General features: G+C 41.5%; 1 protein-coding gene across 4 annotated transcripts in view; it reads left to right on the forward strand.

Moving 5' to 3' along the window:
* Nucleotides 1-894: 894 nt before the first annotated feature.
* The window catches only part of LOC309601865 (serine/threonine-protein phosphatase 2A 55 kDa regulatory subunit B alpha isoform), a gene marked incomplete at its 5' end in the record, with an annotated part of 45,631 nt that continues 30,944 nt past the window's right edge, over nucleotides 895-15,581 (forward strand). For all 4 annotated transcript variants that reach the window (XR_014230603.1, XR_014230604.1, XM_082335082.1 and 1 more), the window contains 2 exons: nucleotides 895-1,070; nucleotides 3,574-3,648. Coding sequence is in view for 2 of the 4 variants with exons in the window: in XM_082335082.1 (XP_082191208.1) it covers nucleotides 1,064-1,070; nucleotides 3,574-3,648 (82 nt within the window). The remainder of the gene's footprint in view (nucleotides 1,071-3,573; nucleotides 3,649-15,581) is intronic.

The raw sequence follows: 15,581 nt of genomic DNA on the forward strand, positions 1-15,581 counted from the left end.
GATTAGCGAGCTCTATCCAGCCTGAAAGAAAACGTTTGCACAAACATCTGTGAAGGGAAACGGATGACTTTCACAAGATCTTAAATAGATTGTACCGAATCAATTCTCCAATCCTGTACGTTAACTACAGCTGAGACTTTAACTGGGACCCAGTGAGCGAAAAAGGAGCCTTCATCCTTTCTGAGCCAGCAGGAGTTGTGCCAAGCTGGGCTCGGCTGGAAGTCTTTCTTTGTAGATCTTGCTGGCTGTCAGCGTGAAAGGTGGAGGAAGGCTAAAAATGGCTCAGAAGCATGGCTGGGTGTATGCAGGGAATAGCAATGAGAACGGCAAAGGCGCGCTCGGGTTCTCCGGTGAAATAAGAGACCAAGTCTGCAGACGCTGTGGAAAGCATCCAAGAGGGTGGAAAATGCGCATCGAACAGGTTATGTGGCTCCGGTGAGGAAATGGCAGAAGGAAGCGAGGGAGTGGAGGAAAGAAAAACACCAAACCCAAACGAGGAGGACGAGCAAGGGGGAGATTCAGTGAAGGAGTACAATAAAGGGTGAGGTGCGGAGCATCCGGCCGAGCAGGCAGGGGACGGAGGTCGTGGGGGCCCCGCAGGGGACGAGGCCCCGGAAAAGGCCCGGCGCCGCGGCTGCCGCCAGCCCCAGCGCGGAGCGGACGGCCGCCGCGCCCCGGCCGCCGGGCGAGGCCCAGCGCTGGGCCCCGGGCCGCCGGCCGGCCGCCCGCCCCGCCGCCCTCTCGGCCCGGCCCGGCCCGGCCCTACGGGGGGCGGCCAGGGGCCCGCCGCGCCGCCCCGCCCTCCCCGGAGCCCCGCCCCGCCCGCCCCCCCGCCGGGTGACGTCACCCCCAGCTCGGCCGGCGCCATTTTGAAAGTGGAGCGTTTGGGGGGGGGCCGGAGCGAGGCGCGGAGCGGGGGCAGCCCCAGGAGCGGAGCCGGCCGCACCCCCGCCGCCATCCGCCGCCATCCGCCCCCCGCCGCCGCCCCCCGCCCGGCACCGGCGGCCCCGCCGCGCAGCGCCGAGACCGCCCGACCCGCCGCGGCCGCTATCGCGAGCCCAACATGGCAGGTAAGGGCAGGCTGCCCCCGCGGGGCACCGGCCCCTGCCGCCGCCGCCGGGCGGGGGGCGCAGGTGAGGCTGCGGCAGCGGCCTGCGGCCGGGCGGCGGGGCTGCCGGCCGGGGGAGCGGGCAGCGCCGCCTCCGTCCCCCGCCCGCCCTGGCTGGCTGGGGTTTTCTCCCCCGCTTGCGGAACGCCTCGCAGCCTGCCTCTGCCTTTCCCCAGCCGCGGCTGCCGGCGTGCCGGCTGCCCCTGCCTCGCTCCCCCGTCCCTGCTTTCCCATTCCGCCTCGCCTGCGCGTTCCTGATCCCCCCCCTCCCCGGGAAATCGTGCTTTCCTCCCACCCACCCCTTCTTCCTTTCCCTCCCTTATCGCAAAAAAAAAAAAAAAAAAAAAAAAAGGCATGAAAGAAGCAAGGTGGAGGGGCTTCGGTGGGGGAAGTGGTGTATTTTGAAGTTCAGTGTGCAGGAGGCTTGCAGACAGGGTGGGTCTTTTGCCTTTTTTCTTTTTTTCCCCCTACAGGCTTTTTGGATTTCTAAATGTGCTTGTATGTTGCATTTATTTCTCAGGTGGAGTTAGTGAGGACCGTGCAGAGAAGTGCTGCTGTGCACGGAGAGGTGTTTTAGGGTGCAGACGTGCTTGTGTCAAGAGTACAATTGCACCCTTCTGTAGGGTGCAGCTCTTAAGCATCTGCAAATGAGAGTAAAATTGGGTACAGGATGTAATTAAATAATACAGGTCTTTCTGTGTTTTCTTTCTCATTCCTTCCTGTTCTTGCTCCCCATTTTGCATCCCAAAGTGCTCTTGGTAGGCTAGAAGTGTGTATGCATAAGGTATCTCTTCCTTCTTACTTTTCCTTGCGATTTCTTAATTTGGAAATACATTCATCCCCCTCCTCCGCAAACGATTTGTCTTTTCAGCGCTTTGCATTTGGAGGAGCAAGCATGAGAGGCTGTATTAGGTTTGTGCTTTGCTTTTTTCCCCTACACCATACGCCCATGCTCCACCCTCCTCTTTTTGTTGTAGTGGGGGGGGGGGGGGAATATGCCAACTTGGTTCAAGTAAATTGTATGAAAAACACCATTTTAGCCTTAAGTAGAAAGAGCAGTGATTTTTCTTACAAGCTGTCCCCTTTAAATGCTTCTGTGGTGCCAGCTGCTAAATGACAAATGAAGAGGTTGGAGAGAGGAAAGAAAATGGGTTGTACAGGTTTTGGGGAATGGTAGAGAGATGTATGTGGCAAACCTTTCCAATGTATCTGCAAAAAGCATTTTGACATCTCTTGCATAGATGGATGCTTGTATTTGCCTTCACCTTGTCAGGTTATGTAGCTTGCATGTCTGTAATACTTCAGGAAAGAAATTAAGGCAAGCAAAAAATGCAAACTGGACTCTGATTGTATTCCAGCACTTAACATTCTGAGATGCTTGGTCTTCTTTGGAAAGATTATTTTGGGCCTTCTAATTTCCATGTCTTTGACTTTTTTCCTCCCCTTAACTTAGTGTAGAAGAGGGAAGAAGTCCCTTCTGTATTCTTTGTTATTCCAAAAGCTATAACAGACCTCTGGATTAATGTGTAAATGCCATCTGTTGCTCAGCCTGTTTGAATTGTGCTGAGGAAAAGTTCCATTTTGACAGTGGCTTTCAAAAAAAAAAAAAAAAAAAAAGAGGCAAGCCCATTTCAGTCTCTTCCTGTATGTACTCAGCCCTGCAGTGATTTGCTCAGAATGAAATGCAAAAGAAATGGGTGGTGATTTTTTTGTGTGTTTTGGTGGCAGGGTTCAAATGAATCACTGCCTTCCGCCGAGGCAGTAATGTTCCTGAAGTTTTCTCTTCGATCCGTTTTCTATGGTAGTAGAACTTGTTAACATCAGATTGCTTGTTTGCTTTTCTGCTCGGATTTGCTGCTTTTTTAAGGCTGATAATTGCTTTCGTTACTTCTGCGAAGAGACTCTAAAATTGTGGTAAAATTTTTTTTCTTAAGCCTTTAGTATGTAGGTTCAGTTCAATGTTTTTGTAAAAGAAGGAAATGAATAGCATGCTTGGTTTATATTGAACGAAAGATGGAAATTTTCCAAAAATGCGCAGCTTTTTCTGACAGTTACTGTTGAAGTTGTTTGTGTGTGTATGTTTGTAGAGGGTTCTGACTTCTAAAGTAGGAAGAAGCTCTGTGTGAAGTAAGATGTTCATGCACTCTCATTTTAAATGCGCAGTTAAAGTTAGCAGTAGCAATGTTACTTAGTCCAGTGAGCTTTTGGTGATAGAGGCTTTTATCACTGTTGCTGCTTATGCTCGCACTGTTTTTGACAAACGTTGCATTGAACGCTGGCAAACCACTAATGACAAAAACAATATCTGTAAAGGAAAAAGGTGGGGAGGGGCAATTTGTAATTGTGCCGACAGCGTTGCTGAGGAAGTAGGCGTGTACAATGTTGTCTGAAATTTTCAATTGGTAACTATTGTGTGCTCTTTCTGTTGCTGTGGGGGGTCTCATTTTTTTGATTGTGTTTTTTAGGAGCTGGAGGAGGAAATGACATTCAGTGGTGTTTTTCTCAGGTGAAAGGCGCTGTAGATGATGATGTAGCAGAAGGTAAGAGCAATATTTTTTACTGAATGTTTTCTGACTTTTTAACTACTCCTTAGGTAGGGAGATATGAATGCATTCTTACTAAAATATCTCAGTGTTGCTTTATGCAGCTTGAGCAAAGCAAATAGACATTTAATGTGCATCCAGATACCCAGATTCAGGAGTAAACTATGGTTTGAGAGTACTCATCTGCACGCTTTTAAGAAGGGTTGGATTCAGGCTTCTTAAATATTTTACTGGAATTGTTTTCCAAGATTGGTAGATTTTTTCCTGTCACTCAGCTTTTGATTTGTGTTTTTTCCTAATCTGCAAAATGGGGAATGTGATACTTGCGTTCCACAGGGAGGTGTTGTGAGAATTAATTAATGTTTGTACTCTTTGAAGATCTAAGTACTAGATAAAGATCAAGTAATTTTCCCAATCTTTCCAGCTTCTATTAACCAGAAGAGGAAGAAATCTGAATACTGGTGCATGCTTACTTATTAAGTAAAGAGGGGTTTTGTGTTTGAAATAATACTGGAAATTGCCTAAAACTTTTCTAAGCTGGCAGTGACAAATGTCATCTTATACTAAGATGGCTGCCTCTAATTGTGACTGTAAAAAATGTATCTGTTGTTTTCTTTTACTTGGATTGGGGATCTTTAGAGGAATCACGCTTTCCCTGTGCTGCTCAGTTGCTGTGCCAGAGAGCAAAATTTCATCTGCCATCTTTTTTGGAGAAAGTCCCACTGACTTCTACATTTCTTTGGCCATAAAGTCCTGTTTGCACAACACAGCCTGTAAGATCATGAGTTAAAATTCTTCTTTTGCAAGTAGTTGGCCTTGTCACTTATGTAATTCTTAGGGTTTTTTCTTTTTTTTTACATATCTTGAATGCTCTGACTTACTTGTAAGATTAATGTTGTATTTAGAAAAGCGGTAACTACAGTTTCCATAATTTTCCCATTTGACGTGTGGTTCAAATTAACTTCCAAAGGCCAAAAAAAAAATCATTATAAACGTAAGTGACTTGTTTTTATTTATTAGCTGTAGCATGTGGCAAATGATGCACTTTCAAAGACTCCTGTCATTTACAAGCTGAAAGATGGCTTTTGGAAACAAGAAAGCTGTAACAATTTTTTTAAAGTCGAATTTTAAATTCTTCAGGAAATATATTTTTAAAGCTTGAACTCAAAACTACTGTTAGATGTAGTATAATTTATTTCTCGGCAGACTTTACATTCTGTAACCTTTATTTTAATTACATATCAAACTAAATCCTTAATTAAGTACAAATATTGAAGAAGTTGTGGTTGTGTGGCAAGAGCTTGAAATAATGCTTCATTAAAATAGACATGTTGACATGCATATAATAGTAATGAGTTATATATATATAAAAAATACATATATCTTATAGGCTTTTACAGGGGTCTGGAAATGCAGAAATCTGGAAATGCAGAAATCAGGAAATAGTCTGTCCTTAACTTCCTTCGCAGTTCTGAAGTATTCATGTTACGAAAGATAACTTGCTAGCCTTATGCTTCCTGACAGGTTAGCAGCTGTACTGTGTATTGCTGGAGTCGTAGTGGGTGGAGTTCAGGGAAGCCTTCACTGTAAGTGAATTAACTAGCTTCAGTTTCAGCAAGCCAGTCAGGATGGTTTCCAAAAAATTGTGAGAACGTCCATTTTTGATTTTATGGAAGATGTAGCCTTCTGATTTTGTGACCCAAAGAGCAAAGAGAAGTTTGGTTTCATTTTCAGCTATAACTGACTTAGTATTAGTCTTAAGGTACAAACCCCAGAGCCTCGATATACTGCAGGACATCCTGAAATTTAAATGCCTGGAGTGAGGTCCCAAGGTTGGTATTACACTTGGTTGTCATGAATTTGTTGAGCTGAAATTCTCTCCTCTTCCTCCATATTCGGCTCCCACAATTCATGCTGGAAATTTGTGAAAGCCAGCTGTCTAATCCAAGTGCAAGTTTAGCTTCTATGAGATCCTTTGAGTTCTTGTTACGCTTTGTAATGTCTCCCTGTGATGCTGTTGGAAGGGTTAATAACGTATCAAGCTGGTCACATTTTTCCTTTTATTAGCTGTATTTCTGGCTTTGAGGTTCACTTTAATGAAACGGAGCCTTGTGTGGTTCTTGGAACAGCAGCTTTGCATGCTTCTGGTCTTCCAGAATACCCAAGGACAAGTTGACGGTGGCTCTGAGTCTCGTCTGAGGACCTTTTTTCCCTCCCTGCCTTTCTGTCTGCTTTCTTGTGGCAGGCACCATGGTGAAAGCTAAAGAAAATCCTGCTGTCTGAAACTTAAATCATTGTTTAACCACTGTGGTCTGCAAGCTAACAAATGTGGATTCTAGTCATGTCTGTGACCGAGGACGGTGCCAATTTGTGTATGGTAGTACCTAGGGTGTGGATTTTTGTTTTTTGAATGCCTTTAGAGCTCAAATTTTAAAAACTATCTTCTGTTGTGGAATGTTGAAACTTCACTAAAAACGAAGTGAAGAAAACAAACCTGAAAGAAATGGGAGGTTTCACTTTCTGTTTTCTTCCTTTTCGTAATACAATATTGCAACATTTATGTTGGAAAGCTAGCTTAAACAAAACTAAAAGAAGTGTTAACCAAGAAAACTGCATCCATTTCATTGCATTAATCAGCAGAATGCAAACCCAGTGGTCTCTCTACAATGTTGCCTGTAAAACAGGCCAATGGAGAGTAACACTTTGAATACAGTAATAGTGGCAGCAACTTTAAAAAGCTTGCTAAGGGTGCTAGTATGTAGCTTCCAGTAGATTTGAGGTCAGATCTGACCTCGTAACCTTCACTTAGATACTTAGGCAAGAATAGCTGTCTTACAAAGTCAGTATTTGGTGGCTTTGATGGCTGAAACATGAACTCTGATACATACAGGTTTTAATTTTCTGGCTTTCTGTGCATTGCGTGATAGAGGGACGTGACAGTGTTTCTTTTGGAGCTAATGAGGGTGAAAGGGAAAGAAGGGGGAAAGCTGTTACTAAAGCTTGAGGAAAGAAGCTGGCAATGAGTTTGTATCTAGGGCCTGCCTGTATCATCCTGTAGCGGCAAAGCTTTTAACTTGGGGAATATGGATGTGCGAGGAGCAGAGAACTAGCCTCTCTCCTCTTGGTATGTATGGTTGTAAGCTGTGGCCTGGCCCTATCAGATCTCACAGTAAAGCATAGAAATCAGGTTATAGATTGAAATCTGAGTGTCAGCTTCATTATAATTGGGGTCCTTAATTTTAACTGATGGCAAAAGTTTGCCTTTTTGTGATTTTAGCAGTCCGTTGCATAAGCGCAAGGGTGTTGTAACTTGTGCTGCCTCTGTTTCTCAACTAGCTGATTCTTTGCTCAATGGAAGTTTTCCTCCCGTCTTAATTTCATATTTGTCTTGCTTGTGCCCAATCCTACAACATATCTGTGCTCAACTTGTTCCGTATGCTCTGGAGAATCCAGAGCCAGGAGATTAGATTAGACAGGACTTCTCCAGTGGAGAACACCGAGTCCTTGATAGGTTCGGTGATTGGGTTATCAAAAGCATCTGTAATGCATAGATTTTTTTTTTTTCTTTTGCGCTGTCACCGTTTCAGTGCAAGTAAGACTTAACTGTCCAGAAATACTTGAGAGCAGACATTACCATGTTTTCTTAGTGGAAGTTTCCTTTATGGGCATGATTATAGAAAAGGATTACAAAGATTTTCTGCAGCAGTTTCACTGATTTGGGGCTTATTTTTACTCTTCTGCTGTTATGTTCTCCAAGATGTGGCATAATGGCAGCTCCAGTTGGAAACAACTAAGAATTGTGAGTTTAAACTGTCTCTGAAAACTAGACACTTGCTTAATGGAATGAGTTCGTACTTCAGAACAAATTAAGTCAAATTTGTTTAATTACTTGGCAGAAGGAAAAGAGTCAAGCTGCTGTATCTAAATGTTCTTTCAAGTGTAATCCAAAGATATGTAAAAGTCTGATAGTCTGGGTCCAAGGCTAGGAGCCAGGAACTTAAGTCCTAAGCTTTAACCCTGAGTAATTACCACTCATCTTTGACAAGCTGTTTAACTATTTCATGCCGGAATTGTCTCTGAAAGAAGTACTGGAATATCTGCTGTGAGTGCTGATTACTGACTTAATTTTGAAGTCTGATGCTTAACCATTCTGTGCTGCTTTGTTAATAATCTATGACTTGTTTCCTCTTCTATAGCCAAAACATTGCTGTAGTGTATTTCAGTTTGTTCAGATGATGAACAGATGAAGTCTCTTACATTTCTATCCCTAGCCAGCTCATGTGTGTGGTCAGAGATATAAATGAGATTTGACTTCTCTCTTGTTCAGGAATGCTTTCTGTATTTGAGTCTAGGTATGTTATATCTTTCAAGAGTAGTTTCATGTTTATTTTTGGCAGGCTTCAAAATTGCAGAGCAGTTATGAGAACTGTTGTTGCTTCAGTAATGGTAGTTTGTCTTCAATGCACAAAAATAGTTATCTCCGAGTAAGCAAAATTGAAGCCAGGAATGAGGACTGCTGTAAAAAGCAGTTTACCACCATCTGGAGTTCACTGTCTTCTCTTGCCTTACCAGAAAGCTTTCTCTTTGTCAAGTAACATGTATCTGTAATAGTGGGTTAGAGCTGCTGAGCCTAAGTTGGTTAGCTCTGTCCTACCAGACTGTTACTCCTGGTGGCACATCTGGTTCTGTAGGCTTACCAACAATTAACTAATAGGGGCCTATACCTTGGAGACGGAGGGATGTTGCTGGGATCAGTTGGGAAGAAGGGCTTCTGCCGATCTGTATTTGTGGGCAGGAGTCACAGAAGAGAAACAATGGCATTATTATAGAAGTCAGTGATGGGCTTTTTTAATGGGAATTGATGGAATAGGAGGGGAGGAAAAATTCTTAGAGCAAAGGCGTGAGAGGTTGCAATAATGATGCTGAAGAAAGATTGGGGTATAGTTGTGGGAGGGAGCTTAATTTGGGTTTTTGAGAGCTGTGCTTGTGTTCTGTGTGCTTATAAGGTAACATCAGTTAGAAGGAGCAATGACTAGTAATAGGTTTGTTTTTAAGGGGTAGTTTGAAATATGCTGCGGGTAAATAAAGAGACCCATGGTTATATTCCTATTCTGTATTCCTAAGTCCGCTTCTGTATTTTAGCTCTTTTATCTTCAGCCATTTGTAGAATGACTGTCTGTATCGAGAGAGAGAAATAGGCTACTGTGTTCTAGGAACTGCTGGTCTAGATTGACTAAAGTGTGCATTTAAAGTGTGAAGTCCCACAAAACAAAGAGCATTGAGCAAACAGCTAAATAGTAAGTGGCTGTTTAGCTCCCTAGAAGTTATTCAGTATTCTCTCTTGACATGGGTTTGGTAGCTAGGGCACTTCAGCTTGTCAGTCATGCTGACCAGTATTGTTCTGTTACTTCTGCGATGCTTTGCTCTTCTTGGACTTTTTTGCTTAAATTAAAAATTAGTTGGAAAAAGGAGTGATGTTTTTCTGTCATAAATATGGCGGTTATAGTGATCAAGCTGTGAGACTCCAGCAGTACAAATGAATGCAGCTTGGCTATCGGTGGCAGTCCTGGTGGATTACGACTCTTGATCAGCCTTGTGAAACTTCATAGCTTTTAATTTTAAAGGTGCTACCTAAATGATTCTGGTTTGGGTATTTCTACCCTAGGAATGGGTTTCTGTGGTAGCTGTAGCTTCATAGAATGTGTTTTGGGAGAACTAAAATGAAGAATAAAACTCCTAGTGGGTGCAGTGCTGAAGTAAGAGTTAAGAGCTGGGTATTCCTAGCTGTACTGTCTGCCTCTTTTTTTTTCTTCCCCTCCTTTCTTTTTTCTGTTCTCTTCTGACTTGCCTATTTAGGCCATGGCTACATGTTTGGCAGCATTTTTGCTTAAAGAGGCACTCCTTCTCACTTTGCTGGCACAAGTGTTCATGTTACTGCACAATGAACTTGTTTGGGAAGCTGATCCAGCTGAAAAATACTTAAAATTGTGGTTTGACTGGATTATTTTTCAGCTGAATTGAACTCTGATCTGGTTCTCAGTGCTCTGTGTTTGCTGGTGCCAGCATAGCGTAGAGAGTGATCAAGTGGCTCAAAGGAACACAAGGAACTCTGGAAGAGGGTTGGTCTCTTTATAGGACTTTATGTACAGTCAACACAAGACCCTGGTCTCTTAAGTGCTATGCTACTACAAATGGTAAAATCCACTGATAAAAGGGACTTTAAACCTTTGCTGTTCAAGATACGTACTTCGAACATGTGCTATCCGAAGGTCAGCAATAGAATATATCTACCACCGATACTGTAACAGTAATCTTAAGGGCCTGAACTAAAATACTGGCCAAATAAAATTGTTGAAGCTTTGCTATGGTGCACTAATGCTTGACAGAGACCCTGCATCACTGGTGATCATCATCCTTTAGATGTAAAGACTGAAGTTGGTCCAAGGCTGTGCTGCTGTTGAAAACAAATGGACCTGTAGATTTTTACTGGGTTACATTGCAGTCGATCAGATCCCTGAATTTAAGGCTGTGTGGATGTGCAAACACTAGAGGTGTAAAGAAGGGGTGATGAAAACCTGTGCCTGAGGGCAGGTGGAGAATGCAGGACTGCCTCATTTGGCAGCAGCACGGGTCTAGGTAGGTATAAGCCAGTTGTCAAACTGCTGGGCAGTGTGACAGTTCTAGATTTTTTGAAATTAGACATCATGTACATGTGTGCAAACACACACACAGAGTCATTTATCACTGTGTTGTAAATAATCTTTTTGACAATTTTCTGCAGCAAAACTAGTACATGTGGAATAGATTTTCTTCCTTCACTGTCCACACAAGCAGTATGTGGGAATGATGTTGGTTTAGCATTGTTACCAGCTCTGTTAGTAAAAAGAGCTGTGTAAATATCAGTACAGTTTATTTTCTTGAAAGTTGTTCTAGAAAAGAATACCACTTAATTGGAAGATGGATTACTTACTGATTGCTTTACTGTAAAGCACTTTAAAAAGATAATCTGACAAATTATAATCTTCTCTTATCATGTCTTATCACTCTTAATATGATTTGAAAGATTGATCCCTTGTTTGGGGTTTTGACTTCACCTAAGCTAATGTATTGTGTTGCATTGAGATGCTGTAGAATTAGGCCTTCTTTGTTTTAGATGCTGTTTAAGTGTGCATACAATTAAATCTGCTATGTACTGTACCTCCTGTAGTAAAACCATCAATTACCGATGGTACCAAATTAAGGCTACCGTTTGTTCTTTCCTCTTCAGGAAACACTGTGCTCCCAAAGCAATTTCATTAGTATAAGATGCTTTTGTAACTGCCTTAAGGGTATTTTCCAGACCTTTTTTTCATATTTTCAATGCTCTCTGATATGCAGTACAATAACTATGTCTACAGTATTTTTTGTATGGAGTGAAAAGTTTTGCAGAATGTCAGTGTTCAGTAACTGTGTGAAACTGAGGATTACCCTTCTTAAAAAAAAAAAAAAAAAATGATTGAAATGAATGAAAACTCCTGGCATAGGTAGGCACTTATGTTGTGAATGTGAATAGAGACAACAGTTACCATGTTTCTGTGCAAATAAAAGGAGAGAAATAGGGGAAGTATGATACTTGATCCAAACCAGTTTAGGATAATCTCTTTCAAGAAGCAGCGGTGGGTCTTATGGTCAAAATAGCTACATCTGGACAGTTTTCTAGATTTTAAACTTGAGTGGAATATATGTAATTATAGCTTTGTTACATTGCTTTATAGGTCAGTTATGCTCTTAAAGCATGCACTAGCTAAATGCTACTTTTGTAGGGTTAGTATGCAAGTCAGCTGGAAATAGAAAGGACATTGTCATTCTTTTATGCTGTTACCTGAGCTTTTCTGAAAATAGGGAAAGCCTAAAAAGGTGTCCTCTCTTAAGAGGTAAAGTACTGATACTTTGTGTGTGTGTGCACTTGTTAATGATTTTGTATAGCAGGACTTCCCTTTATTGAATATACTGTTGCTCACTTTCTGGCTCCCCAAATGGGACTGCTTTAGGACATTGCTCTGGGCAGCAGGTAGTGTTGCACGATGGTGGTCTTGCCTTGTTCTTTTCTGTGACAGGAAGGTTTTGGTTTGTTACATTTGCTTTTAAAATGAAGGTGCTGGCTAACAAGACATCAGGTAGGGTGTTGCTACCGTCAGTTAATAATATTACTGAAAATAATTAGTTGAGGCTTCTGTGCATGACTGCAATTTGGTTACAGAAACAGAAGTGGCTGCGAGCTTCTCTCTTCTAACTTACCATGCTTCTTTTAAGCACTGGAGGAGAAATTATTAATTTGGTCAGCCATTCTTTTATAGAAATGTATTTTCCTCTTAGCAATCCACAAGTGATAGCACCATTAAGAAAACCAGTGTATTTAGGTCACATGTTAAACCCTTTAGGCAGTTATGCTTGCATCTAATTTTGGAAGAAAATTTTAGGGTCAGGAAAAGAGGGTTTAAAAGAGTTGTATTGTAAGAAAGAGTGATTTCCCAGGTACGTAGAACGCGTTTTGTGTGGAAATGTTTCTTTTTGCATTTTCAATTGCAGTTCTTAAATTAATGCTCTGGGAATAATGTGATCTCCAAACACACACAGTTGGCGCTCTATGTTTTTGAGAAGTTGAGAAAAGATAATTGCATATATTCAGGAACAGTTAAGGTAATTGAGACTTCAGACTATAGCTGCTTATTTAAAATTTGGAATAATTTCTAATATATTCTTGTCTCTTAAATGCTAGTGGCTCTATTTTCCTTTTTCCTTGATGAATATAACAAGTATTCAGGGATCATTCTTTGATTCTTAAAAGTAGTGATGTCAGCTGGCTTTTCTCCTGTTAGTAGACGGTTAGAAGATGATTTGTGGAAATTATGACCTATGTGTGTTTGTGTATAGTGCTGATAAATATAGTCTGAAGGACATATTTTTTTTCAAATAACTTAAAATTTTAAAGTAAATTGGTCCAGCAGACAAGAGCTACATACAGACATAAATCTTTAGCTTCAACTCTCGTAAATATATCATGATTCTCACAGACACTTGTTTGAAAGTTCCTGGACTTTTTTCCAATGGAATTACATAACAAAACCCTAACTCCTCAGGTACTGTTCATGATGCATTGTGTAAGGATTCACTTACAGAAATATTGGGGATAATTTAAAAAAAAAAAAAAAAATCTTGGATTATCTTTTAATGATTGCAGTGTTCATCTTGTTTTGGAGTGAAGTGTGGCCTTGGTATGGAAAGAGGAATTAGAATTCAAATTGCATCCTGACTTGCCTGTAGGTTCATTGTCACTTCAAGTAGCTGCTGCTTTTCAGGAAAGAGGTGGTCCTTCCTTGTGCCTTTACCAGTTACTCCTTCGAGCTGACACAGATGGTCGCTTAGCTGCAGAGTGATCACTTTGGGAAACGGACCTGAAGGAAAATTGCATGTCTTGGATTACTTGCTATCCGGTTAATTTTGTCCTGCGTTGGCTTCCCCAGACGGATTTGTCAAACTGTAACAAATGTTTGTGTTGGAACAGGTAGCGGTGCTACAGGAATGGGACAAGAGATGTGAGGTGAATGGATGGATTGCTTCTCTTGGAGATGGGTTTTAAGGCAACATGTGAAACTATGGCATTGTGAACAACTTGCTCAGCCTCTTCCTCAGCCTTCTCGTGATTACAGTTGATATGTGCTTGTTCATAGACTGCCTTTCATATGGAAAAACTCTGCTTTCAGTGAATTGAGATTCATGTTTGAGGACACCTCTTCTAAAAGATCAATGTGAACAAACAGCGATTGAAGTTAAAGTCTGCCAACTTTTTCATTATATAGTCTAGCAGTGAGAAAATGGCACTGCTTTATAGAGGTAGTAGTGAAGCATTCATAAGATATTTTAGTGGAATGTGGAACTGGCAGGAATGGCTTTTTGACCAAAATTGTAAAACTTTCTATATAGTCCTTCAGCCTTTTCTCAGTCTGTTCTTATCATAGCTTCATGTTTTTGTTTTGGTTTTTTTGGGGGGCTTGGGTTTTTTTTAGCTGAATCTTACTTTTTTTTCCCCTCTTTTTTGTTTTCAAGAAATATCGAGGATCTTTCATTTTACTCCAGACCCTTTTCGAAGTCATAACCCACTCTTGAAAGTGGTGGGGGCTGGTAACATACCAGTTCTGTTACTGGAGCAGAACACATGCTGTGCTTAACCCAGCAATTTTGTCTCTGACAATATTTAGATGCCTCGGAGGAAAGTGCAGTGGGAAGACAGCATTTAAAACAAACCAAACCAAACCACTTGGAGATTCTGCACATCAGGTGGTTGGCTCACTGGAGCTTGTGGATTCTTTTCCTTGATTTGACCTGAAGAAGCTCATATCAAACCTGGGAATAACGGACATCTACTTGTTTCTGTAGCATTCTCATCTTTCTGCTGCTTCTGGAAAGCAGGGAAGTCTGTTCTAAGTTGCCATCTACAACTGTGCTACTAGGTCATCTCTCTGTTCTGTTGCTCAATGTTCCTGCACAAGGGTTGGTAAGCATGCATGTTGTTAGAAAAAATGGCATGACCGAGTGATTGCATCCTGTGTAGGAGCACTTCTGGCTTAATCTTTCCCTCTTGCTGGTTGCTATCATTTTGAAGAAGTCATCAAGAGAAGATCTTGTACGCAGCCCTCTTTGGTCTTGTAAGCTTGTTTATGTATATGTTGCAATTCTTTTTCCAGAAGTTTTACAATTATGTAACATTCAACTGCAAGTTGTTCGGCACCTTCCAGTGCATCTTCTTTCTAACCAGTGTCTTTTGACTGAGGCTCAAGTTTCTTTACAGAACTGTTATTATTCTTTTACTTTTTACCAAGTTTAAAGTTTAGATTTAAATTTAATTATCGGGGGGGGGGGGCAGGAAGGATTGACAGAAAGGAAGACTGGAAATGGAGGTAACTGAAATTAATCATCCAGAGTTGTTTCATCTGGAAGGTCACTAAATCATTTTAACCCCTCCATGCTTTGTTTTCCTTATCTGTAAAACTAGTGTGCCTGTTCCCCAAAATGAAGTTCCAAAACTTTTAAAAGTTACTGCAATGAACTTTGAGATCCTTGCAGGACAGTAATACTACTACATACTCTCGGCCTTGTTTTCAGCTGTTATAGAACTCTTCCAAAATCCAAAAAAAAAGGTCCTAATCTGTAGATAGAGAAGGTGAGAGATGTAAAATAATTAACTTAAAAGTAAAGGTCAGTATTTTGCTCAGATTAGTGACTATATGTATTTTTAAGATGTCTTATAAATATAAGCGTCTGCCTTACAGAGTTGTTAAGACTTGTAGATTCCATTTTGCATCATTTAGAGAAGGGAGTGTTAAGAATCTCTGAAAGTCCAGGCCAGAAACTAGCAATGGCCTCTGTTTAAAAAAAAATTTTTAAGAAGCTGAGGCATGTATGCTTGGGCCAGAATAGAAACACAGGAAAATACTTGCCAAGTGGGGCAAAAAAAAAAAAAGAAGAGGCAACTGGTAAAGGGAAGACTATTTTTTCAGGTTCCCAGTGCCACTAAAAAAGGCATTAAGTAGTAAAATGAACTGATAAAGGAGTGAATGCCCATAGCGAGTGAAGTAATCAGAAATTTTTATTCCACAGTCACTTAATAGTCAGAACTGTGTATTCATCTCTGCTGGAAACTTCAGTTGTACTTGTGACCTTCACAGGCGCTGTGCTCTCCGGCAAGCTGCCTGAAATTCATCTAGTGAGTGTGCCTCCCTCCCTCCTTCCCTCCCTCCCTTCCGTTATGGTAGGTAAGAGTGATTTTTTGCTTTCATTTTCCTCCTTTAGAAGGAGGCACTTTACACGTTGTCTGAGGCTCAATGATCTCTTGCATTCTACACATAAAGATTAAAAGCCTTAGAAATTTTTGGCCTTAGCTTTTGCACCTG

Source organism: Platalea leucorodia, assembly GCF_965183815.1.
Source record: "Platalea leucorodia genome assembly, chromosome: W".
NCBI lineage: Eukaryota > Metazoa > Chordata > Aves > Pelecaniformes > Threskiornithidae > Platalea > Platalea leucorodia.